The 26,450-nt window shown below is 34.3% G+C and overlaps 1 protein-coding gene across 1 annotated transcript in view; it reads right to left on the reverse strand.

Moving 5' to 3' along the window:
• Positions 1-26,450, reverse strand: part of LOC128222983 (uncharacterized) — a 114,213-nt gene that overhangs the window by 79,308 nt on the left and 8,455 nt on the right. Inside the window, exons 4-13 of the mRNA XM_052932196.1 lie at positions 25,855-26,416; positions 24,454-24,624; positions 22,072-22,156; positions 20,822-20,913; positions 18,453-18,695; positions 17,776-17,964; positions 14,321-14,415; positions 13,072-13,186; positions 11,121-11,212; positions 10,770-10,896 (exon numbers count right to left, since the gene is read on the reverse strand). Of these exons, the coding sequence (XP_052788156.1) occupies positions 10,770-10,896; positions 11,121-11,212; positions 13,072-13,186; positions 14,321-14,415; positions 17,776-17,964; positions 18,453-18,695; positions 20,822-20,913; positions 22,072-22,156; positions 24,454-24,624; positions 25,855-26,416 (1,771 nt within the window). The remainder of the gene's footprint in view (positions 1-10,769; positions 10,897-11,120; positions 11,213-13,071; positions 13,187-14,320; positions 14,416-17,775; positions 17,965-18,452; positions 18,696-20,821; positions 20,914-22,071; positions 22,157-24,453; positions 24,625-25,854; positions 26,417-26,450) is intronic.

Below are 26,450 nucleotides of genomic sequence, written 5' to 3' on the forward strand. Positions count from 1 at the left end.
GCACTGCAGGTGCCCTCGGGTCGGATTTTTCTATCCGGAACGGGAACACATGACAGATATTGTTATTCTAGCACATCGGATAGGCATTTCCGGTGAATTCAGCCGTGCTGGAAAACTCCATCTGGCATCCCCCCATGCCAGATGAGTCACGCGCTGTGACGTAATAATTTCAATTTCGTTTATAATACTCTTTATGTATTCATAATTATGAGATTTAAATAGATGAGTTCCATTAACATTTACTTTACAAAATAAACTTTAAAAAACAAAACAAAATAACCCTTAAAAGACGTGATGTCGAAGGAACTTATTGACGTATGCAGTGAATACAAATTACTGCGCTTCATGACGTCAGTAAACATCATCGCACGAGCTTTTTTTGTGATATGTACAAAAATGCGCTTTTAAAGTATTTTCTTCACAAAAAATGTAATTTAATGTATGCTAGAAAAAATATCTATCATGTGTGTCCGTTCCGGCACGCTGCTAAGCCGGTAACTCGGCAAGCCTCGTTACCTGGCAACGCAGGTGCCCTCGGGTCGGACTTTTCTATCCGCAACGGGAACACATGACAGATATTATTATTATAAACATAACGTATTTTTCTGCATTAGACATGTGTTATATTAAATTAACATTCTGTTTACGTGTTAACAACTTTAATCGAAAACTATAATTGCTTATTTGGTAATACTCCAGTATGTCATACGTCTACATCCATTCTGTTTTAATTTTAATGATTTATTTTGATAAAATAATTCATTTCCATTAAAATCTTACGAGGGAATCGGGATGTTTCCTCTTGATTTCATGTGAAACATTCTTATCACGTTTGTCACTCGTTTTATTTAAACAGAACATGTCGTCATGAACATATAGCAAAGGTATGACATAATTTAGCCGGTCGTGACTTCACCATTTATGCACCAGTTAATTGTAACCACGGCCCCCAGGTCCGGGGAATAGCGGGGACTTTGACTTTCGGTCGAACCACCCCCGGGTATAATCCCCGCCCTGCGGAGACGAACTGATGGTAAAATCCCCGCCAAATGCCCCCGCACCCAAGGGACCCTAGGTAAGGCCCATTCCCCGCTATGTTTTGCACGAAGACAAAATCACCGCATTCACCCGGCACTGCGGGGCCACCTGAAAGGTAAAAACACGGTCCATTTTTCCTGCTATCACCGGTATACCCCTGGACCTGGGGAGGCCGTGGTTACAATTGACTGGTGCAATAGATGAAATTACGTTTAAAGCATAGTGTTTATATTTTGAATCATTCTGGATATCATTTTGTTATGCATTTGTTTTTTAAAAATGATCAAAACGATAGAATACATAAGTTGTTTTAAATTCATCCGTGTACAACTATATTGCAATGCATGGAAAACGGCAGTGCGTTCAATAAACATGTTTGCGGCAAACGTTTGCTGTTTGTTTTCTCGCTTGACGTATATGCACTGCGTTGCAAAGGGATACAAAACAAAACGTTTGCGAGCGTTTTGTCAATGCTCGCCTTACTAAATGCACTGAAAATGCATGTGTTTGTCAGTTCGAGGTTTTCGGCTCATCATCACCCATACGGCCAGTTTTCAGTGTGTGAATACCATGTGATAAATAACGTCATAAATGCTTCATCGAAGGCAACATTTTGCTTCGAATGAAGACTTTAAGCAAAGATGACTTCACTATTTCTTCATTATTTGAAATTAAACATAGCACAGTCTACCCCGCTTATGGACCCCGCCTTCGGTCTTTCACCAGAGTTCGATTGCGAAATTAGTTTTTTAAAACAAACCTTTTCCAGGCCGTAAGACTGAGGACTGTCAAACATTATTTTGGAAACAGGTTTGTCGAAGTATCAAACTCCGAGAATAAAACGAGGACGGGACTCTTTAAGCGGGATAGACTGCCCTTTGTTTCATTTAAAATTGTGCAATGAAATAAAGTTATCTTTGTTTTAGGTCTTCATGTTAAGCAAAATGTTGCCTTCAGACATAGGATATATGACGTAATTTATCACGTGGTAAACACACACTGGTGTGTTGTTTTTCTACCCCCCCAAAAAAACTCGACACAACGAATCTGACACTCTTAATCGTATAATTTAAAATTGTGCTGAAAGCACTGATGGACTAGGGCATCATTTAGGGGAATGTTGACAACCATGTTCCTAGCATTGACAAATCGGCTCAAATCACAAGGGGTCACTGTTTGATGGGCTAGCTTAAACTTTAGACTAAAACTGCTTGCAAGCTGCAATGGAAATTTGAAAAATGTAGTTAAGTGTGCGTAGATTGAGGGGTGTGTGGGGTGGGTTGGGGGGGGGGCTTAAGCGTTAAATCAGATAATATACTATATAGAAAACCTGTCACCTATTTTTCAGGGGAGCTTTAAACCACAGGTCTGTACTTTGAACAATCTTTGTAAAATACATCTACATTGTACACCTATGTCAGACTACACAATGCTATTAGGAAGTAGTTTTTATTTGAAAAGTGAAGAATTATTTTCTTCCTCTTAATTTGTGCTTGGTATTCAATTTATATAACATGTTACCATAATAACTTAGTGCTGTTGATGAATACTAAGCACTGCCTTCTGTCTAATTCTATTCATATTACAGCTGCAGACTTTTGTACATAGCAAAGCAAGTTGAGTAGACTAAGATGAGATGAATATCGTTTTTTTAAATTATGAAATATTGAAATGTCTTTTAAATACTTTGATCATCAAATTTCATAACATGGTGTCAGCATTTAATCACACTGCTAGTGAGAATGGAATACAAACATAATTTTATTCTTTATTATATACCCATCATCAATCCACATGCAATACATATCACAAAATACTTTAACCCATATTCCACTCCAGTGCAATACGGCCATATATACCACTCTTGTGACGTCACGTCATAATAAGTATGTTGCGCAATAATAAATTGACGTCATTAAAATGCAATGCGTGCATCCTTAAAATGAAATTTATTATGCAAATATGTGGCTTCTAAGTGATCTAATCAGTAATGTATATAATAAAAGTGTTATTAGTACTGCGAGTTGAATACAACCCCCTGGATCAAAACGCAGTACTTATAACCCTATTATGTACAAAACATGTTACCCCGTGGACAGATTATCTTTAACCCACAGGGCCATTGTAACTTTGAACAATCATTGTAAAAGACAACTACATACAAGATGCTTAAGGAAGAAGTTTGGAAAAATTAAGAATTATTTTCTCCGTCTTAATTTGTATGCATTAGATAACTCAATAAATGCAGCAGTTGGCCATTCTTGTATTGTCCTCTGTCACTGTCCTGAACGCTCCCTATCTCAATAAATGCAAAAGGCTGTAGGTTCATGATTCTCCTGGTCGAATATGTCATACAGAAAGAAGATGTTGAATGTAGAATCAAAAAGCTTTCTTTTCAGGCACTCCAAATTGAATAGTACTGTAACATTTGAAGTGCCAAGAATTTGTTGGATTCCTAGGCAACAGGTATCAGGTGTTGCAGTACATTTGGCAAATACTTTTCACACATCCTTGTAAATCTAAAAAAGCTTTCATTTTGCAAAAGTAGTTCATATAACTATATTAAGGTTGCTTAATCAGACATTGAATAATTCTGTAAACTAGATGTGCCTTTAATTGCAGCAATTTGAACTCCAACCATAATGTCAATTAAGCTGGTTAAGCAATACTGCAGTTCCTTGGTGTGGGGATTGCTTTATTTACTTGAATAAACAAACAGTTCTTGCGTTGGAAAGTACAATGCATTATTCTTACACTGTTAGTAACGGTTTAAGCCATAAAACATTAATTTTCGGAAGGAAATATGACAAACTACGAGCTGATTGTTTGTCAGCAATCTGATATCATTGTTTGAAGCTGTTAACACAAAAAATTGCCCTTTCCAAGACAAAAAAGAAGTTGTAAAAAGGGTAAATCTGTGAGAATGCAGCTTTAAACTATGACAGGAATAATTCAAGGGAATGATTTTTTGTGATTTCTAGCATTAAAATTGTCTGAATCGCATGCAAATTTATAAATTATGTAAGGTATTCTCACATTAGTCTCACTTTTTGAACTTTGTGCTGTCTTCTTTTTGTTTGTCTCAAATTAAAACAGCATTGGCTTCACTTGTTGTTTATGAATGGAACTTTACACCAGATTGGCACCAAAAAAGTTTTTTTTTCTGTAACGAATCTAAGGACACTTTTTTAATAAAATATTTTACTCTTTGATATCGTTATTGTAAATAAAATACCAAAATGAAAAAAAAATCAGTGAAGTGTCGTATCTACTATGTTGTGAAGACTTACTTTTACTGGGTGAAATTTTCCAGATGTATACCTAACACGCTAATATCATGTAATAACATCAACGGCAGATCACGCATAAGGAATGTATTCTACTCGGTAGACATACCAAGTAATCTTTTTTTAATGGAAAAACACGAAATAACTGCAATTAATAAATCATTTGTAAACTATGGGGATCATCAGTTAGTAAGTTTCAATGCATTCATTGTACACATCGATACCAAGTTTATGTCAATTTTCTACATTTTTTTTTAAATATTTGCCTTTTCATCATTAACTGAGTACAGCCCCTTTAAACTGTACCTTATAATGTCTGTGACTTATCAAATATTTAATAGTTATGGTCTACAACCAAGTTTTGTTTTAATTATCCAGGTTTCAAACTGCATTGTGTATGCGATTGGAAAGGTAATCTTGAAAGCTCACTTTGTATAATTTTAACAAATAACATTCACCCTGCAAGGTACTCATATTTGAATGATACATAAAGATTTGCACAGTCATTTATGTATACTTCCATTTATTGATACAGGATACCTTTTTCAAATCTTTGATTTAGATTGCAAAGTATAACTTATATAAATAAATATATATTCTTAACTTTATCTGAATACACAAGCTAATGCATCGGTCAATTGTAACCATGCCCCCCCCGCCGGTCCCAGAATAGCGGGGACTACTTTCGGTCCAGCTAACCCAAGCTAAAATCCCTGCCCTATGGAGATACTTTGATGGTAAAGCACCCAAGGGACATTAGGTTAAGCCCCATCCACACTGTATTTTCCGGGAAGACCCGGCACTGCGGGGCCACTTGAAAGGTAAAAACATGGCCCATTTCGCCGGCTATCCCCGGTATACACCCGGATATAAGAGCCGTATTTACAATTGACTGCATAATGATCCATAGTGATCCAAGCTCATGCCAAGATGATTTCTGGTCTAACATCGCGAGGTTAGTTATTCTTAAGCATACAAAAGCCTGGACAGCATTTGAGAAAGACTGTTGTGAGGTTAATTCTTTATTACTTCACTATTCCACAACATTGGGTGATAAGGAAACTTTATTGAATATGTTGATTTTAATTGTGTTCCCTAAACGCCACAAGTCAACTGATTAATTAATACAAATTCAATTCTATCTCCACAATATTCGGCACGGCATTGTAAAATAAAACTCAAAAGTTACACTTGTAAATTATTTAACTAAATACCTTTCCCTAAAATATTTCACCAATTTCTATTGATCTATCAACAACAATGCATCACCATACTGTATCTCTGACTGATTTTTGAATTTCATTCTTGGCTAGAAAACAAAAAGTGAGCACAAGGCGTCTTCAGAAAAATAATTTATAAAGTATGCACCAGTCAATTATAACCCCGCCCCCCCGCCAAAGGAATAGCAGGTACTTTGATTTTCGGTCCAGCCAATCCTCGGTAAAATCCCTGCCCTGGGAGAACGAACTGGTGGTAAAATCCCGTGAATAATGTCCCCGCACACATGGGATCTAAGGTAAGAGCAATTCCCTGATATATTTTGAGGGAAGACAAAACCACCGCAATCACCCGGCATTGCGAGGACACTTGATATTTATTTTTTTGATGTTTACAACACATCCAAGAAGGTAATATATAACACAGGGGAAGGTTGCGTTGTTTTGACACACCACGCCCCCGTCCCGCTATTGCATCATCAATTCAACACGTGTGCTTAAGAGAAACAAAGATGATAAAATAAAAATTAAAAAAAAATATTTTTTGCCAATTTTCTCAAGTTACAGTTACCACATCATATTCTTACTAAAAATTGATAAAAAAGAAGATACAAAAAAACGACGGGGGCGTGGTGTGTCAAAACAACGCAACCTGCCCTGTGATATATAATGGTTTCGCTGAAGTCCTTTTATATAATAGCTACGAGGACACCTGAAAGGTAAAAACACAGCCCTTTTCCCCCCGGTATATCCCCGAGAGGGCCGTGGTAACGATTGACTGGTGCATTATAAGAGAGGAAATCAAAATTGAGCATGCAAGATTGTTTTATCAATGACGATGGCTTATCACCAAATCATTGAACAAAATGTATAAAGTAATTATGTACTTACACTGAGAGTGGCTCCAAGACTTTTCTATGCACATAGGTAAACAATCATCTTATTCACAGATGCTGTACACATATTCATACATTTGGCCTCATTTAGAATGAAACTTCATAAATAAGTATGCGCATATTTGATATTTTTTTTAATCTCCATTTTGCGAAATTGAAATTACATGATTTTTTCTAAGAACTTGTATTGCTTGAAAATTTACGTGTCAAATTAAAAATGCTACCCACGGTAAGATGAAAATAAATCCGTTTGATGGTGGTAATCATTCAATGTCGGCTTTATTTTCTCAACAAAACACTATGAAATTCACATCATCAGCATCCGGAAGAAGTGATAACATACATGTCTGAATCATTCGGACGCTCTGATCAGAGTACATTTTGAGGTCAATAAGTAGACTGGTACCCTGATGTTCTTTTCCTAAAGAATATAAAGTTATACAGGTACGCGGCATATGGTTTTCAGTTAACATTTATAGTATTTGAACAATGAATACCAAAAATCATGTTGTATTTAAAAAAAGTGCTAAGTGCCATGCGGTGATTAGTTTAAAAAAACTTTGTATCGAAAAGAAAATATCACGGAAACATGCAAATTATGTCGAAAAAAAGAACAGGGACCAACTTCAGAATACCAACATTCTATACAAAGGATAACAATACTTTTTTAAACCAACTTTCCTGGTTGATTTCTATTTAGACCGCACGCTTTATTAGCTTTACGTATGAATTCACTAGACATTTCGAATACGCGACGGGCACCGCGGTTAGCTGATACTGGTTTCATTTCGGTTAAAAGAGAAAGAGGGTACCAGTCTATCAATACAGAGCATTGAACGGAAAAAATCGATGCGTACTTTTCCAATATGTTCATATTCTTATTGCAAATAATCTGACCGTATGCAAGAACATTCATGTAGTTAACCCGATTAACTCACTCGCTACGTGTGAATTTCTTGTGCTTCATTAAAGAACATACAGTTAGCTTGAATTGTTTGAAGAACTATTTTTATTGGATGTTTTCATTGTAATCAGTTCTGGTACTACTTTTATTATTCAAATTCGCTAACCGCAATCCAATCAAAATACAGCGTATGAATACATTACGTCAGTGAACCCCCAGATGCGGCTTGAGAATGCAGGTATCGCGTTTATGGCTATGAACTAGGCCACAAGTGCCCTAGGCCAAAAATTGTATTTGCATACAGATGCTGTATCTATCACCTTGTTTTGGGTTAAAAATAACCATAACATATTTTTCAACATCATTCTGCACATTTGTAAAAACAGTAATTAGAAACAATAATTGCAACATTGATATTGAGTATTTAAGCAAATCATACGTTTATTCCTCAGTGATACAATTAAATAAGGCAGTTTTCTATTTATATCAAAAGAGGAAACCTTCGTCACTTTTTTGAATTTAGACAGAAAATTGCGCCATGAACATAATTATAACAAAATGTATGACGTTCATCAACCTGGTGTTACGTCACCATTTAAAAGAAAGCGGAAATCTCGTAACAAGTAGAGAGTTTACGTAATGCTTCTGACTGGATATCATTTAGGTACTCTTCTGACTGGATATCATTTAGGTACTCTTCTGACTGGATATCATTTAGGTACTCTTCTGACTGGATATCATTTAGGTACTCATTAAACGGAAATCAAATGATCGGGTTTATATAGTGTTTAAACTTTTTTCCGGTTACTATATTTTAGTAATGTATTTAGCACGGGAAATATCAGCGCTAAGTCAGTTTGTTGTATTCGACTCAACATCAGCGCAGGGAGAACTGTTTTGTCAATAAATCCGGCATGTTTGTAAAAAGACATGTCATGAAAATACCCAGGCAGTCTAGGGTATTGATAGAGAAGTTTTGTGATAAAATTGACATGACGTCTGCAATAAACTGCGTTAAAAATGTGTGCGCTATACAGTGAGGTTTTATCTATATTTTAAGTACAAAGGTTCTGCATGTTTATGGATCAAACAAAATATGTAATTCATAATGAAACGACTTCTTTGTAATAATGGAAAACAATATATAACCTTACATTTTGTATCTTTATTGGCGGGATTTCATGATTCGATTTTTTCCTGACCGTGACCAAAAATTAAGAATATCTGAATAAGGGACATATTTAAAAGAAATCAGTTTATTTCACGCGGAAATATAGACTACAAATATCTAATAACATTTAAACGTATCAGCATCGTTAAGTTTGTGATTTGTGAAACGTTTTTACTCAAAAGGGTACGTACTGCTTGGGGCTGGTCTAACGATCAATCTTTAAAGCACGGAAGAATAAAAGTGTTTCGAAATCGGCATATTATCGTCATAGACACGATATAGACACGATATGTCGTGTCTGTAAACTTACATTCATTGTCCTTGGTATTGAACAACTCCTACTTCCGCTTAGAACATTCATTCTACATACACACGTTTGTTTTACATTATCGTTATTAACACATTTACGTAAAATTTGCATTACTCAAATAACGGCTTCCGTTGCGATGAATCTAGTGAAATGAATACATGTATATTCCCCGGAGAGGATACTCGATAATTAAGAATGTCCTGATTAATAGTCCGTAACATAAGCGGATTGTGCAATAGTTCGTTTCAAAAGATTTTATTGTATACATTTAAGTAAATGTGTGATTCAGGAAAGGATGTCGTATAAATAAAAAAAACGTGCAAAATTGTTGTCCATAAGATTATTGAACGATTTTGTATCTGTTTTAAAATAAAATTTCGTAATGAATGACTACAAATGAAATATTTTATGAAAATAAGAACAAAGCATCTCTTGATAATAAAGCGTGAACCTCTCTCCCTTTACCATTAAAAGTGAACGTGCCCTTGATCATATAGCATGAATGAGGCCCGAAAAATACAATGTAAATTAGCCCCTATAACACGAAATGCTAACCAGCCCCTTGAACTAAAAGCTTTAAAGCTGCACTCTCACATATAAACCGTTCGTACAACTTTTTTTTTGTCTCGGAAAGAGCAAATTTCAGATCAGATCGCAGATGTTCATATTTATGTTCAAAGTAATGTTTAATGGCGTAAACCTTTACAAACGGTTTAAGAAATATGCATAAAACATCAATTTTTGAACTGAAATACATAAATCTATGATCAATTTTTGACAGCATTCTAATATACCTGGTGTCCATGCATTTTCACAAGTTTGCTCGTTCGAAGTCAAAAAAAGAAAAAAAAAAGAAATAACGTTTAATCTGTGAGAGTGCAGCTTTAAAGAGTCGCTTAAGAACAAAGCATCAACGTGTCTCTTGACAATAAGCGTGAACAAGGCCTTTGATCATAAAGATTTAACAAGAGTGAAACCCCACTTTAACACAAAGCTCGAACGAGTCCCTTTAACACAAAGTGTGAATGTGTCCCTTGAGTATAAAGCATGAACACGCCTTATTAACATAGAAGTAAGATCGAATTCCTTTCTGAAAAAATAAACAAGCAGCCCCCTTTTTCACAAATCGTGAAAGCGTCCTTTAACCATTAAGCGTTAACGAGCCCCTTTTACACATATTTAAGTCCCTTAAACAGAAAAACGTGAATAAGTCAATATTAAGTGAAAACCATCCATTTTGGCATACAGCGAGAACGAGTCCCTTTTGTATAAAAGGGGAAGAAGCCACTTTCATACGAACGAACGAATACCATTATCATATATTTTAAATCAGCCTTCAAACCCAGTTGGAAAGTGTGCGCATGGGCAAGTTTTTCTTTTCTTTTTTAAGCATTAAGATGTTGCGCAATGTGTTCAAACCATTACTTTACAGACATGGTGTCAATATTTGGTCTAAAACTTAATATTCAGTCAGTTAGATAATGTCGTGTCAAATCTTAATGACTAACATGGAATTGTTCGCTAAGCACGCTTTTTGATCATTAGGATTTTACACTATTTATTGTTAAAGCTGAGTTTTGCTGAATATTTCATGCCTAGAACGTGATTTTTATATTTATGAATATAAACCATGCATATATTAAGATTGCAAATTATGAATCCTAAGAAATATCGTCATATTCTGTATGATTTCACATCGATCATTGACACTGTTCACAGAATCTTCTCAACTTAAACTATTATTATCATAACTATAATGCATCACATGACTTTTAAAATAAGAAAAGATTTTGTCTGCCATCAGATTATAAACACAAGTAAATGCACTTATATGACTATGAGTGTGTTTAGTCGTGATACTTTTACAATAATATCTTTTGTCGTGATGTATATACTGTGACATAGTTAGAACAAATATGCTTTAAACTGTAAAGCGGTTTGGTTACCTTTTATACACGATGGTATTGAAGTTATGTTCCCGCGGTAACATTTGATGCGAAATACATGTTCCTCCATGAACTCGTTCTTGCTGTTATCATACAGAAAGAACCCTTCACTGCATTGTAGTGACACCTTTAAAAATGCATGAAATTAACAAAAAATATGTGACTATTTCGTATTTTCTTTTTATGAAATTAAGTGTTTTTAAGATTAGGATTTCAACACACCACAAATGTTATTGATATTAAACCGTTACAAGAAATAACGTTAACACGCGTGGCGTTAATTCAATGTGCATTGGTGATAAAATACAACTTCTGCAAATAATATGAAAAACAACAAGAAATGGTACGTACACTGTCGCCATTCACAATGATTGGATTGGAATAAACCCATCTTATCCAATTTAGCAGTACACCATTTTCTATGGTAGGAGTATCACAATGCTCTGAAATATGATACATTTGAATATTAGAACTATTTACCTTCCAGTATATCTTTTTGAAATCAGATAGAGATTATGATCAGTATACGCATGGCATTTGTAATTTTTCAAAATATAAAACTGTTCTTCGTAGCCTTTCAAAATGTGCTCAAAGTTGCATATTGCATAAATATGAACTCATTTGTAACAGCTACTGACCCCACAAACCCAGTACACAGGGTTAGAGGGTTACGAAATGTGATGGTACCATGCTGTTAAAGACAACGTTTAATAACTAGCATGTTGTATACGTGAATAGCGTTGTAAGATATCCGCACGTTAATTATTGAACGGTGGAGCTCCACCAGCTTTCTATCGTTCCGGTTCGGGAGTAAATGTATAGATATATATAGATATATATTGCATGCCATCCCACCCACTGTTGTTTCAACCAAGTATAATTCAGCCTGATGTACCGTTACAAAGATTTATTCGTTATGTTTCATAGACCTATATTTTAATTCTAAGGAACTATCCGAATGGTTGTAGATAACAGCATCGTTTACAGTATTTAAAAACGTGACACAGTCTATGGACATAAGGTGTTTCTGAAAGCTCGACACAGTATAGCATGATCATGTCGTAAGACGTAATTCACACGTTACCAAGTCTTTACGCAAAATTTTCGATTTTATGTGTTTGGAATATGATTTTTGAACTATAAATGCATTGTTTTTAATTAAAATACAAACTCAACTTTAATTTGGTCGTATTCAAACATCCTGTAAGTTTCAAGATAATCAATCAGTCCAATTTGAAGCAAAAGGGAGGCTAAATGGGTAGGAAACACTCATTACAAATATATTTCAACGTGATTCATTTACCGATGCATACACTAAAAAATGAATTAAGATAGGGTTAAACACATATTTCTATTTTTATGACATTTAATTAAAACAATTATCATCTTTAATCTTGGAGCTTCAGCATGTAAAACACAAACTCATTTACCAGTTCCGAATGCTAACTTACTTTCTGTGCAGCGTGGAATTGTACCACTAAGTTTACCAGAGCTACACATGAAATCGGCATTTCTACCTTATGAGATTATAGTAGACCATAGTAAATCTTTAAACATTTACCAATAATTTAATGTTTTTGTGCTTTCGCTTTTTTAAATTCACGGTTAAAATCTTATTATCAGTAAAATGCATGATTTAGTAAGTAGTTAAAGGTTTATCAGTCAAAATATATGTTTGCTGTATATGTGTATGTAATAATTTTGAATAAGAGTGACACTTTTAAAGTCTCTGCAGCCAATTTTACAGAACTTGATTATTTTATAAGTTGAGGATGTTGTAAAAGTCATTTTATTAAAGCAGATACAAATTTAACGTCTACATTTATGGTCTGCAGTATTCCGAACAATAGTTAATACAAGTGTTGTAGCTATATTTTTTCAATTGAAACATGTCACCTTTTTAAGTTAACAACTATGTCATTATCACGTTGTTAAATTTTGCAAAGTTCTGGACCTGTATTTATAAAACATTAACTTAAGTCATTTTCTTAAGTAAAATATGTCAATAATCATATTATATAATTGCTTCATGATATCTGAAATACTTTATTTCCATTAATTTGATTCCAAATAATAGTTTTATGTTAAAAAACCCTCTTATACCTTTTAGTTTGACTTCAGAAATTGACATAACTTAAGACATTATTTAAGATATTTTATGATAGTTTAACACTAGTATGATTACCCTGTCATCTCTAAGTACTTATATATGTAAGAGTTATCCTCCTTGTTTTATGCTTACTGATCTTACTTAAATATACATCGCGTAGTCTGCAAGTCGTGAAAAATACATGTACATTACCTGGTTTACAAACTGGTAATTCCGCTCCTAATTTCCAGTTGCCATCCCAGCATCTGTTTCTACCATCTAATGGCTTTGTTAAACTAGTACCACTTTCACACTCGACACGGTCCACCTGTTAAATACCATTATACATAAATAACAGGTAGTAGAGTTTGAAAAAAGAAGAAGACATCTTCGTTACAGATGGTTTAGGGTAAAGACTGTACAGTTCGTTTAATAATGTTTAGTACGTTATCATCTTTTGTTTGACATACTTGTATAAGGTCTCCGACCCGCAATTATGTGACCCCATATTACCTAGGTTTCATTTGAAGGTATTTGGATTGAGTAAAAGCAATTGTTAAACATTTACTAAAAACAATAAGCAAGTAAGTTTTTGGGCTTCAAATATTGCACAACATGTCATAAACTTCAGATTTTAATTAAAATAAAAAAAACATGCAATGACTTTGCGTATGGTAAACCGTTGGTTATATTATTTCATGTATTTAACAATAAGTATTCAGCAAGCTACTCCCATTCAGATGATTCACAAATAGGCATAAAACATACTATTAACATAGATGACGTTATTAAAACAAACGAGCTTATATGTGGGTCGGGTTTCTTAAGTATAGTCAAAACTTTTAATAAGTCTCAATACTCAATATTATAAAATATATCCATGGATACAGTCCACGAACATTGTGGTCATGAGCTATGCCAGTCACAATGATATGTCTAGGCCAATGAGCATATATGTCTGCCCTCAGTACTTAACATTTTGACTGTTTGTCATTGTTCCTATACCGATTGCTGTGCTAAAATGCTGCGTGGAATATAGAATTAAAAAAACGAGGAAAAACATTTTGGTAATTGTAGTAATGAAGTATTTTCATGTGCTTGTTGTATGTGTAATATTAGTAACACTGCATTATGCTTAGTGTAATATATATTTCATATCTTGGTGATTTTGATAATTCACATTTTGATAGCTTTATTCTAACACATACTGTAAATAATAAATATATATTCGACATTTGTGATATTTGTATAAAGTATTGGATGATGTTTGTGAATACATGTCTATACAAGTAAATGGTTATATTTGTGATGGTTTTTTAGTCTCTACAATTATGGAGGAATACAAAGTATATGTTTGTCTGTCTGTCCGTCCGTCCGTCCGTCCGTCCGTCCGTCCGTCTGTCTGTCTGTTTCATAAATCGAGTTTTAAGTCTTCATGCATTACACAATATCTCCAACATACCTTGTCTTCATGTGAGATTGTGTAGTTTCCTCGATGTATTTCATCGTTTACATAATATGATGCGTATGGATCGTTTGGAAGCTCACAACGTGACGCTGAAAACGAGATGTATCGTAATTAAAAAAAAGAAAAGATTTTGATTTGATAAATATCAGTCTATTCATTTTACCCATCGTTTGCTCTGATACAGATGGTGATATATTATTTAGTTACATTCCAACAATGTATATATCTTTAAAGTGTTACACGCATTAACAACTAAACCAATTGTGCCACTCATAGTTCATATAAGGACCGCGTTTTGTTATAAGCATATCTAAAATAAAAAATATAATTAGATATAACATGTACACACACAAATCTTATTTCGGTCTTATTTTAAAGCAAATGATATGTAACACTCTTAGTGTATAATTTTCCAAGCGTATGGTCAATATTCTTTGATGCGATTATATGTTGTCATTTCTTTGGAGTTTTTTTTTATTTAAACGTTTGCCTAGCTGTTCTAGGCTTGTATGTTTATTTTCCTGAAAGATCTCCAAATAAACAGTACACTTTATACGGCGTCTTTAAGTATTGGTACATATCTTATGCCATTCCCAGTTTTTACATTGATGACAACATTTTTCAAATTTATAATTTCTATTGACAAACAGAAACATAGTTTGGAATGTTTAGCTTGAAATATTTTTCAATAGCATGGCTAACACTTTTCATTAAAATAATTCGCTACGTGTCAATTTTATCAATTACAGATAATAAGAGAAGTTTTACTTAAACTTGTGTTGATGTAACAAGAAATCACTAATAACATGAAATTCAAACGAAATATGTCTGATTATATACACCTTCAAAAAACACCTTCAACACAATGTCTGAGCGAGTTCCTTTAGCATAAATCTTAAACGAGACCCTTATCACAAAGCGTTCACGAGCCCACAATCTTAAAGCGTACATAAATCCTTTATCTTGGCAAATTTACCACAAACGTAAATGAGCCCATTCAACTAAAGCGTAAACGAGTCCTATTACGGGTACATTGCGTGTATGAGCCCGTAGAAGAAATAAAAAAACGTGCTTGAGCCCCTTCAACACATTCATAGAGGAAGGCCATTTACACAAGGTGTGGACGAGCCCTTAAAAATCTGTGAACGGGTCCCTTTAACATGAACCTTGTACAATTCATTTGTACAAAAATAGAAAAAGGGCACCTTTAACACAAAGCGTGAACGAGTCCTGTTAACACAAAGTTTGAACAAGTCCCTTAACACAAAGCGTGAACGAGTTCATTAACACAAAGCTTACGAGTCCCTTAACACAAAGCGTGAACGATTCCCTTTAACTTAAAGTGTGAACGTGTCCCTTTAACATAAAGCGTGAACGTGTCCCTTAAACACAAAGCGTGAACGTGTCCCTGTAACACAAAGCGTAAACGTGTCTCTTTAACACAAAGCGTGAACGATTCCCTTTAACACAAAGCGTGAACGTGTCCCTTTAACACAAAGCGTAAACAAGTTCCTTCATCATAAAGCGTGAGTGAGTCCCTTTAACACAAAGCGTTAACCAGTCCCTTAACACAAAGAATGAGAGAGTCTCTTAAAACAAAGTGTAGACGAGTCCCTTAAACATAAATCGTAACGAATCTCTTTTACATAAAGCATGGAAGAGTCTCTTTAACATATTGATTGTAACAAGTCCCTTTATTGATAAGAATAGTTTAAAGCTGCACTCTCACAGATTGACCGTTTTGACAACTTTTCTATTTTTTGTCATGGAACGAGCCATTTTTTGAAAAATCTATGAACACCAGTTATATAAGACTGCTGACAAAAAAATTAGATCGTATAATTCTGTATTTAAGTTAAAATATTGATGTTTTATGCATTATTAAGTCATAAATCATTAATTTCGAACAGAAATATGAAAATCTACGATCTGATTTTTTGTCAGCAATCTTATATAATTGGTTTGCAGATATTAACGCAAAAATTTGCTCTTTCCAAGACAAAAAATAAAAAAAGTTGTTAAAATGGCAAAACTGTGAGAGTGCAGCATTAAGAAAAGTTGATTTGTGCACCATTTTAAAGATGTGAAATCATACAGAACATGACAACAGTTCAACGATTTGGAATCTTAAGATTGTATGCATAGTTTAGGCCCATAACGTGATTTTATGTTAATAAATATAAAACATGCATACAATTTTAAGATTTCAAATTACGTATCGTTGAACTGTTGTCATGTTCTGTATAATTTCATATCTTTGAAATTGTGCACAAATCAAATTGTCTTAAACCATTCTTATCATTAATACAATACATCACATTAGTTCTGAAACGAAAAACTAAGGCTGAAGATATTTACTCTTACAGCAGATATTGAACACAAGTGAATGCACGTATATGACTATGAGTGTGTTTTGTCGTGATACTTTTACAATATATACCTCTTGTCGTGAAATGTATGCTGTGCCATAGTAGAACAAATACGCTTTAGACTGTAAAGCGGTTTGGTTACCTTTTTTACACGATGGTATGGATGTTATGTTCCTGCGGTAACATTTGATGCGAAATACATGTTCCTGTAGCCTTTTGAACATGTGGCTTAAAGTTCCATCAATATGAATTCATTTGTAATAGTTACTGACCCCACAAACCAGAGTCACAGGGGTAGTGGTTGACGAAATGTGTTGTTACCATGCTGTTTAAGACAACGTTCAATAACTAACATGTTGTATTGTTGAATAGCGTTGTAAGATATCCGCACGTAAATTATTGAACGGTGGAGCTCCACCAACTTGCTATCTCTCCGGTTCGGGAGGTAAAGTATATATATATATTGCAAGCCATCCCCAAAAAATACTTTGTTGTTTCAAGTATAATTCAGCCTGATGTACCGTAACAAAGATTTATTCGTTATGTTTCATATACCTATATTTTTATTCTAAGAAACTGTACGAATGGTTGTAGATAACAGCATCGATAACAGCATTTGAAAACGTGATACAGTCTATGGACATACGGCGTTTCTGAAAGCTCGACACAGTTTAACATGATCATGTCGTAATGTGTGATTTATACGTAACAGAACTAAGTCTTTACTCGAGAATTTCGATTTTATGTGTTTGGAATATGATTTTTGAAATATAAATGCATTTTTTTCAATTAAAATACAAACTCAACTTTCAATTGGTCTAATTCAAACATTCTGAAAGTCAGTCCAATTTGAAGAAAAAGGGATGTTAATATTTTCGTTGTCAAAATGAAGGCTTCATGGTAAGAAACAGTCATTCAAAATATATTTCAAAAACCGACTCATATACCAAAAAGATGAATTGAGACAGCGTTAAACACATATTTCCATCCTTATTTCATTTAATTAAAACAATTATAATCTTTATTCTTGGAGCTACATCATGTCATACAATTATTTTCCAGTTCCGAATGCTAACTTACTTTCTTTGCAATGGGGAGTTGTCCCACCAAGTCTACCAGAGCTGCACATGAAATCTGGGTCGCTTTTCAGACTGTGTTCAAAGCCGTTCTCGCACGATAAATGGTAAGACTCTCCATGCTCTACATATTTCGTTTTCGGTTGAATGACCACATTGGGATAGTTCGATTGATCCAATTGAAAACACCTTTCTGGAATATTCAAAGTTTCATTGTCAAACTTTTGCATTTTTGTTTGAGTTTCAGTACTAGACAATACACAGATATAAACTGTTTTTCTGAAACAAATGTTTTAGAGATAAACATGCATAGTATTGCCTCTGTAGATAAAATATTGACTGCATGCTTATTGGATGAGAAATACTCATAAATGTAACAGTACGTTAATGAAAGCATCTTTTGAACGGTCATTTTACTAATAATATGAATATAATGTATTTAAAGCAGAATTTTAACAATACAATATAAAATAAAGTTAAACAGACATTTGATTTCTGCCTTTCTAAAATTAAACGCAACAAATATTACAATAAGGGAACATGTTTATTTACACCTTACCAGACAACAATGTGTTCCCTCCCAGTCTTAGAATCATTGCATATACTATAGATGTTTAACAGGTGTATCTAAAATTAATAAAATAATAATAGCATGATATTATACTCGCGGGCTTTACTCACTTTCAACACACGACAGCGTGTTTGCATCTTTTTCACCGTCGTATTTCAAAGCTCCGTTCAAGTTCTCCACCTCAACTTTACGCGTGTAGTAATTGTCTCCACCAAGGTAACGGCCATTACTTTGCTTCAGTTCATAGTACGAGAAACAGCGAATTTTGTAAGTTTCATGATGATCAAGATCTTCCTCTTCGTTTCCCAAATCTTTATATTCACTGTTGTCAGGTTTCCATGGTTTCAATGTCTCTGGGGAGAATTATAACACCGGTGAGTTATGATTAATACATCTTACCCGTCGCAAAAATGAACAAGAATACAGTTAAAACAAGTCTGATTTCTATGAAAAGTCGCTGGAAGTGTTTCGAAATATTCTTGCATCTGAAAAGGGCAGTGCCTCTGTTTATCAATTTAATGTCTGCATCACCGCTTTGTTAATTAAACCATTACAGAATAATGTTTTGTGGCCATTCCTCAATCATTATTATAAGTTATTATAACGTTGGACGCCATAAACCTTCGATTCTGAGGTAAGGGGTAAATGTCAAAAGGTTCTGCCCCTAAGTAACGCCTTTTCTAACGTCTATTCCTTAACCTGCCCCTGGTTTATATTCAGATTGATTCCTTTAACTAGCTTTTTATGTATTACATGTATTTGGATGCCTGTTATGATTAACCTGTATAAAGATACAGGTGTTTATACTTTACCAGTCATTTACATATACCAGTCATTATGCTTACTTTTAATATAAGGATACCAGTCCATATACTTCGCCTTTTCACATATACCAGTTTTTATGCTGAACCTTTATAATGGTATCAATCTGTATGCTTAGCCAGCTTACTGTTACCATTCTATAAGCTAAACATGTACAATGATTCCAGTCTCTATTCTAACCTGTATACTGATACCTATCTCTATACTAATCCTGTACAATAATAATGATACGAGTTTATTTCCTAAGCATGTATACTAATATATGTCTTTATACTTAGTCTGTATACTGATACCAGTCTATATGTTAAAATTGTATAATGATACCAGTCTATATGCCTAATCTGTACACTGATACAAGTGTTATTGCTTTACCTGTAAATTTTTACTATCTTCATGCTTAACCTGTAGCCTATTACCAGTCTTTATTCTTAGCCTGTATATAATTACGAGTCAATTCGATTGAACTAAACAATGATGCCAGTCTGTAAGCTACAAACCTGTATGCTGATACAAATCTATATATAAATTTAACCTTTACACTGATAACTGTCTATATGCCTAACATGTATAATAATACCATTCTATATCTTTAACCTGTACAATGATACCAATCAATTTGCTAAACCTGTAAAATGATGCAAGCCTTAATTCTTAACCTTTATACATGATAGACTAAAGCTTTTTGTTTAATGATACCAGTCTAATTGTTGAACCTGTATATTGAGACAAGTCTTTATGAATTACCTGTAAATTGCTTCCAATATAAAGTAATGTTGTGCCGATGATCTATTATACTCGACAATTAATTGAAAAGGCATACGTCGGCGACAATCGATAGTGAAATTTAAACAATCGATAATAGAAACTAGGGACGTAACCGCTACTCACTACCAGTAAATATTTTGTCATGCAAATATGTTTTGTTTCTGGTAAATGCTACTTAATGTTGAAATGTTAAGGTGTTACTATGTTATGTTATCTAGTCATATTCTTATCAAGTCAGTTAGTCACTACAGTACCTTATTACACATTTTCTTTGTAATTTAACTGCTAAAGGATTGGTTCTCAACTTCTTATGTTTGTGGTTTAAAATTATTTTTTAAAACATTTAACGGTTTTCTTCTTACCATGTTAGAATTTAGTTTTCTGAAACAAGTGTTCTTGTAAAACATGTAGAATATTCACCTGCGTGTTGTACTTGTTACTGACTTATTATTAAAAAGAAATTGATATATGTCTTTGCATTCATTTTGCACATGTATACACTACTAAATGTAAGGTAAAAATATGTGGTCTCATGTTCTGTAATAGTAACTTGCAAACACTAAAGGATAGTTGCGTTCTGAATAAATTAAATAATGTAATTTATACAAAGAAATTGTACAAACACTATTGTAAGGGAACATATATGCTTAAAACTGGTGCATATACTGAATCTGTATGCCTTAAATATGATGACCAAAGATAATTAAATAATGATTGAATCGATTAATAATCGATCATTGATCGGTTTCATAAACCGATTATCGATAGTATTTTTTCTGTCCGATTCCCAACACTAATATAAAGTTTACCAGTAAAATATTGCCAGATTTCGAATAACGCCCATCCTAACGAAAGATGTTTGAAAATGTGACTACATCTAGATTGTACTCACTGTAACAATGTAAGTTGCTCTCCCATTGAAGACTACCAAGACATTCAACTGTTTCCACTCCATCTTTACCAACGGTGTAGCCGTCATTGCAACTGCAAGTTGAGTCTGTTGTCTTAAAATGTTATACAGTACGAACAAGACGTTGGTGCAAGACACCAATGATGCGGCTGAATAGGTTTAAATGCAAATGTATATTTTTATCATAATCCGAATGAAAGTAATCACGAGTCTGAACGTTCTTATAAATGATTGAAATAAGCGACAAATTAGGAGAAATGTACGGAATGCCGTTAGGGCCATCGCCTATGAATGTGTTGATCTGAAACGCGATACTCGATAATACGATAATGGAAACGCGAAATAACGAAACGCGACCTCTGGGTCGTGTCTAATAATTTATGATTAGATGTCTCTTTCTAGGTATGCCTTAACTCATCTCGGTGGTCGCAGATATCATGGTCAAACTCGCAGTCAACTTGTCAAATATGTTGTCTAAACTGTTTAAATCTAAGTAATATATAAGTAAGAGAACACTATCTATTCTTACCCAATGCCTCTTAACTATAACATTTGAGTGATAATTTAAACAAAAGATATATTTTGAAGAATATTGTTTACCTATAAGTATTAATCTGGGACATCGGATTCGGACAGATTTATTCCCCGGAATTCCCCGGCATTTAAACAAGAGAAGTGGTTTTAACCCGGGAAACATGGATATTATTGAAGGTACAAATAATTAATCATTCGGCGTAAGATCTCAAATCATTTATTTTCAAGGAATCATAATATTACATTTAATAGGATAATCAGTTGTTGTTTGTGCGATTGTAATTCCTTCAGTAGTGTATTTTCTACATTTAGATAAGCCTATATCGATTCTTACTTGACAATTCCTTATTTAGAATGTTAGTATGTACTGAAACAAAATAAATGGTTACGCGAATGAGTCGTATCAAACCCTTTACTTGTGTTAGTACATCTTTCAACCTTTCACTATTACCAAATGCATGTTTTACACTTTAACAATTTAAATCAACGCGCTTGTTATAATGAAAGAGTGTGGAGATGTCTCAGTTTGTCTCAGAAAGTTCAGCTTATAATCTTCTTCACAAATGTTGTCATTCTTCCTGTATTTAACCATGAATCAAATAAACAATACAAATACGATTATGATTGCATCCATAAACTAAAGGCGCACCGAACATAATTTTATGAAATAAGTTGCAATTGTTTAATACTTAACTTACTTTACATGTGCATACGTGTATCTCGCCCTGTCGCCTATGTATTTAATCTCTCCGTTTTCTACGCTCATATCGGGGCATCTCGGCACTGGAATTGCATACAGTTCTTCATCAGTTTTTAAGATAAATATAACAATCCCAAACTCTGCAATATGATGTTCGCAAGCGGAACACAATTTTGTCTTGTTCAGTGTTTGTATATCACGTGATAAATAACGTTATAAATGCTACGTCGGAAGGCAACATTTGGCTTCGAATGATGACTTAAAACAAAGATAACTTTCCTTTTTCTTCACCGTTTTAAATGAAACAAAGGGCAGTCTATGCCGCTTTAAGAACCTTGCCTTCATTCTATTACCAGCGTTTGATAAGGCGGGTGGAAAATGTTCTTCTATTGCAAGATTGTGAATAATACATACAAGGAGGTACTCCGTCTAGTTAACTCTATTGAGTACCAAACCAAGCCGAAAAATAAACGATTTTGTGTCAATTGTGTGGAATTTTGGTATCTTTTGCAATGGGTATATCGAGTGAACGAGTTTTCATAGGCCGAATTTAGGAGGTACCGCCTACTTCCCTCTATTATGTACCAGACTTAGCCGGAATACTGTTTTTGTGTTTATTTGTTGAACTTTGGTCAACTTTCCAAGTGGTTTAAACGGGTTTACGAGTTTTCCCAGTATGGTGAGCTATAATTTATGGGTGGTAGGTGTTTGTGTTCCATACAACAGCTACATAGTGGTACTCCGCTTACTTCACTCTGTGTATACCAGGTCCAGCAGGAAAACAGTTTTGGTGTCGATTTATTTTAGAATTTTGCTCAACTTTCCAACTGGTTTTAACGAGTTTACAAGTTTTACCAGTTTGGTGAACTATATAGGTTGTAAGTGTTTTGTCCCCTACAACACAAACTAGGTGGTACCCCGCCTACTTCATTCTATTGAGTACCAACCTTAGCCAGATTACTGTTTTTGCATTGATTTTTTGTTGAATTAATTTTCAACTTTGCACGTGTTTTAAAGTATAAGAGCATACGACTTTCTTAGTATAGTGACCTATATATGGTGATGTAACCCCTACTTTACTCCTTGTAGGTCCTTCACTTTAAACATCTTGCAAAGTTGACCAAAATTGTCATGACGATTTATTTCCTTACATTGTTAAAGGACAAACAGAACAGAACATTAAAACATTACATTGTGATTTATAAGTATCTCTTATTGATTTTAGGATGTCTTATAAGTTCGTAAACCCTCTTATTATCTCGAGTTGGTTTGAAGTAGGACCGGTTGTAACGGTTTGATTAAGCGTTTCAAATTACACGTATGTTTGCACTTTCGTTTTTCATTAGTTTAGCGTATTGTCTATAAAGCATCTTCAATGGAAGTTACTGAGAATTTGTACTTCAGATACTTTTTCTCTGTTTTGTTTGAGACACAGACTCACTGGTTGAAAAACACTTGAAGCTCGCAACTATAAATAATATTGAAAGCATGGTTCAACATTCACTGTAATCGTGTTTTCTTTTGGAAATTGTTATGCATTATGTGCGATTGGGTCGGTGCAGTAGATATCTGTCCTGCTTGGTGTATGCATACATATTGCAGGGGAGTCCGGTAATTAAGTGCCGCACGTTAAAAGTGCCCAGAAGGGCGCCGACTATATTTGATTTTACATAAGACATTGCTCAAACTTAGGGACCAGTTCATAAATTGCAGAACAATGCTTTCGAGTTTTTCCACGTTGCACGATGAAATGAAACGTTCAATGTGTTTTATAAAATTTTACACTTTAATTGATAATGAAACCTTAAAATATAATAGCCCTGATTATCATTTATGGATTTATTTAAATTTCAAATACCAGCTTTCCCCAAAAAAGATGAAGGTTACACGGTACTATTAAAATATCCTATATGTTTCGAAATCAAATTCGCCCTAATCTCCATTGGCGAGCAGCAAAAAAGCGACCATGTGATCAATGTGACCATGGCGACAATTCCCCCGAATCTTAGAATGACAAAACATGTACATACATATCAAGTTTGGCTGTATTAATACTTACTCGTCTAATGGACTTAAAAGTACGTTCAGAAATAATTTTAGTATTGGTATTTACTTAATAAATACAGATATCATAAAAACAATGTATCCAAACAATGTTTTATTACAAATATTTGTTGCATGTTCAAACTTTTACAGGTTTATAATATGAAACACTTCGGCTAAGCCACTTATACTTTCACGACAATATCGATTTGAAAAACTAATAGGTAAATGAATAACCTTAAAAAAACAGAAATAATAATTGTTTTAAAATAAAATGTAACATGGTAGTTACTGATAAGAGACTATAAATTGTGAGAATTCACCAAAATGAACTCACGTGTACAAAACTCGTGAATGATGCATTCCTCTGTATCTGTATCATTTCCAATGCAAATTCCATCAGTAACAGGCGGGTGTACATCACAAGACCTGTGTCTACTTCTGCTTCCGCTTTGACATGACTGAGGACAGTCGGACCATGCAGACCAACCACTCCAGGAACTGTGAACTAGATAGATAAAAGCTATATTTTACGGAGGTGGTGCAACGCAGGTCCTGAAACTACGTCGGACCATGCGGACCAGTACTAAATAAGGAAATGGCATGATTGTCTACGGATGTTGGGCATGGCAGGTCATACTTCTGCTGCCCCTGTCACATGACTAAGATAGAAAACCCATGACGACCAGTTATTACATACACTTTGAACTAAAAAGAGAAAATAACAATAGCAGGCGGTGGTTGTGCAACGCAAGTACTGTGACTTATGCTGCATAAAGAACATAATGACAATATCTCCATAAACTTTGACATCGATAAAGAAATAGAGCAATAGTTAACGGCTATGTGACTACTTCCACTGACCCATGTCAAAATGTCTATCCCGACCAGTCACTACATTAACTAAATAGAAATAGAACAATATAATAAATCGTCAATTGATAAATTCAAACGCGGGTTAAAATATTAAGTAAATGTTGTTGTGCAGTACTGCTACAATACATGATTATCGACACTATTTATTTGACGTCTACGTCAATATAAATTTGACGTCATTTCCAAACAGTTTTTTTCAGTTATATGGCCTGTCTTATGCAAATGATGAGTGGCGGAAACTTTCTTCTCATTCGCCGTCTATGACATACGAGAAAAAGTAATAAAAATGTCCTTTTGCATATTTTTAAAGTTGTGACAGCTTAAATGAAACAACGTTGAAAGTGCTTGCTACAATAAGAAGCTGTCCTGGGTATGTGTGGTCTGCGTTGTTTATTTTTATTTCCGTATTACTTTAGTGTCATTTTAAATTGTGTATAATTATTCATATTCACGTGTTTTTCTTTTAAAACAACGCTGGCTGCGATCATTTTGGCATAACTCGTATAAATTATCAAAGTCGTATACAAATGACTCCTGATGTATCTTTGACCTGAGCCGTTTTAGAAATGTAGAAGTACCAGCGTGACTTTATCTTCAAAAAGCCTGCTTGTAAAGGTCGATATTACATTGCATGTCCTAAATATTCTCTACTCATGGCATATTAAATAACGTAATGACATAAGGACTGATTTAACCGTGGAAAGAACCATACCATACGGTACATTAGCTTAGCAAACCCATCCATTTATATTTGATGAACATGTTCTATTCCTTCATCGTCCGATTTCATTGGCAGCCAACAATGTAATTGCTTTAGACAATTAGAAAATAACTATGCTGACGTAAGCTACGATTTACTTACGCGCCCTGATGGTGACCATAATACCGTCTTCTATTGTAGATCTCTGCTCATCAATGATCCCAACAACTTCATTTGCTTTGCCTATTAGCTTTTCAACCTTCTTTTCAAGTTCAGTTGTTTCGTTTTGGACACGTGCCCGTGTCTCATTCACGTCTTGAAGTATACTAGTTTTAAAAACTTCTAGACTTTCTGTTTCGTTGGCGATATGATCTCGGACTTGAGAATTTAGAGCAATCAATGTTTTATTGTTGTCTTCTATTTGCCCTACAACGTGCAGGGCCAACTTGGTTTTAAAATCAGAGCTGAGATTGCCCAAATACGTGAATATATCAAACTTCACATCGTTCATTTCTTTTTTTTGTTTTATAAATGATGTTTTGTACATAGCGAGCGTGTTTTGGATCTTGTTTAATTCAGGTTTAGTATATTCTATAGAAGGCTCGTTCCTTGAACCGTTACTTCTAGTCAACACGATATCGGTATCTGACTTATCAACAATTGATTCTAGCTTTGAAACTCTATCAGCTAGTGTATCAAAATATCCTTCAGTTGCGTCCAATCTCTGAAACGAGAACAATATGTTGACCAGAAGGAGT

Source organism: Mya arenaria, chromosome 17, assembly GCF_026914265.1.
Source record: "Mya arenaria isolate MELC-2E11 chromosome 17, ASM2691426v1".
NCBI lineage: Eukaryota > Metazoa > Mollusca > Bivalvia > Myida > Myidae > Mya > Mya arenaria.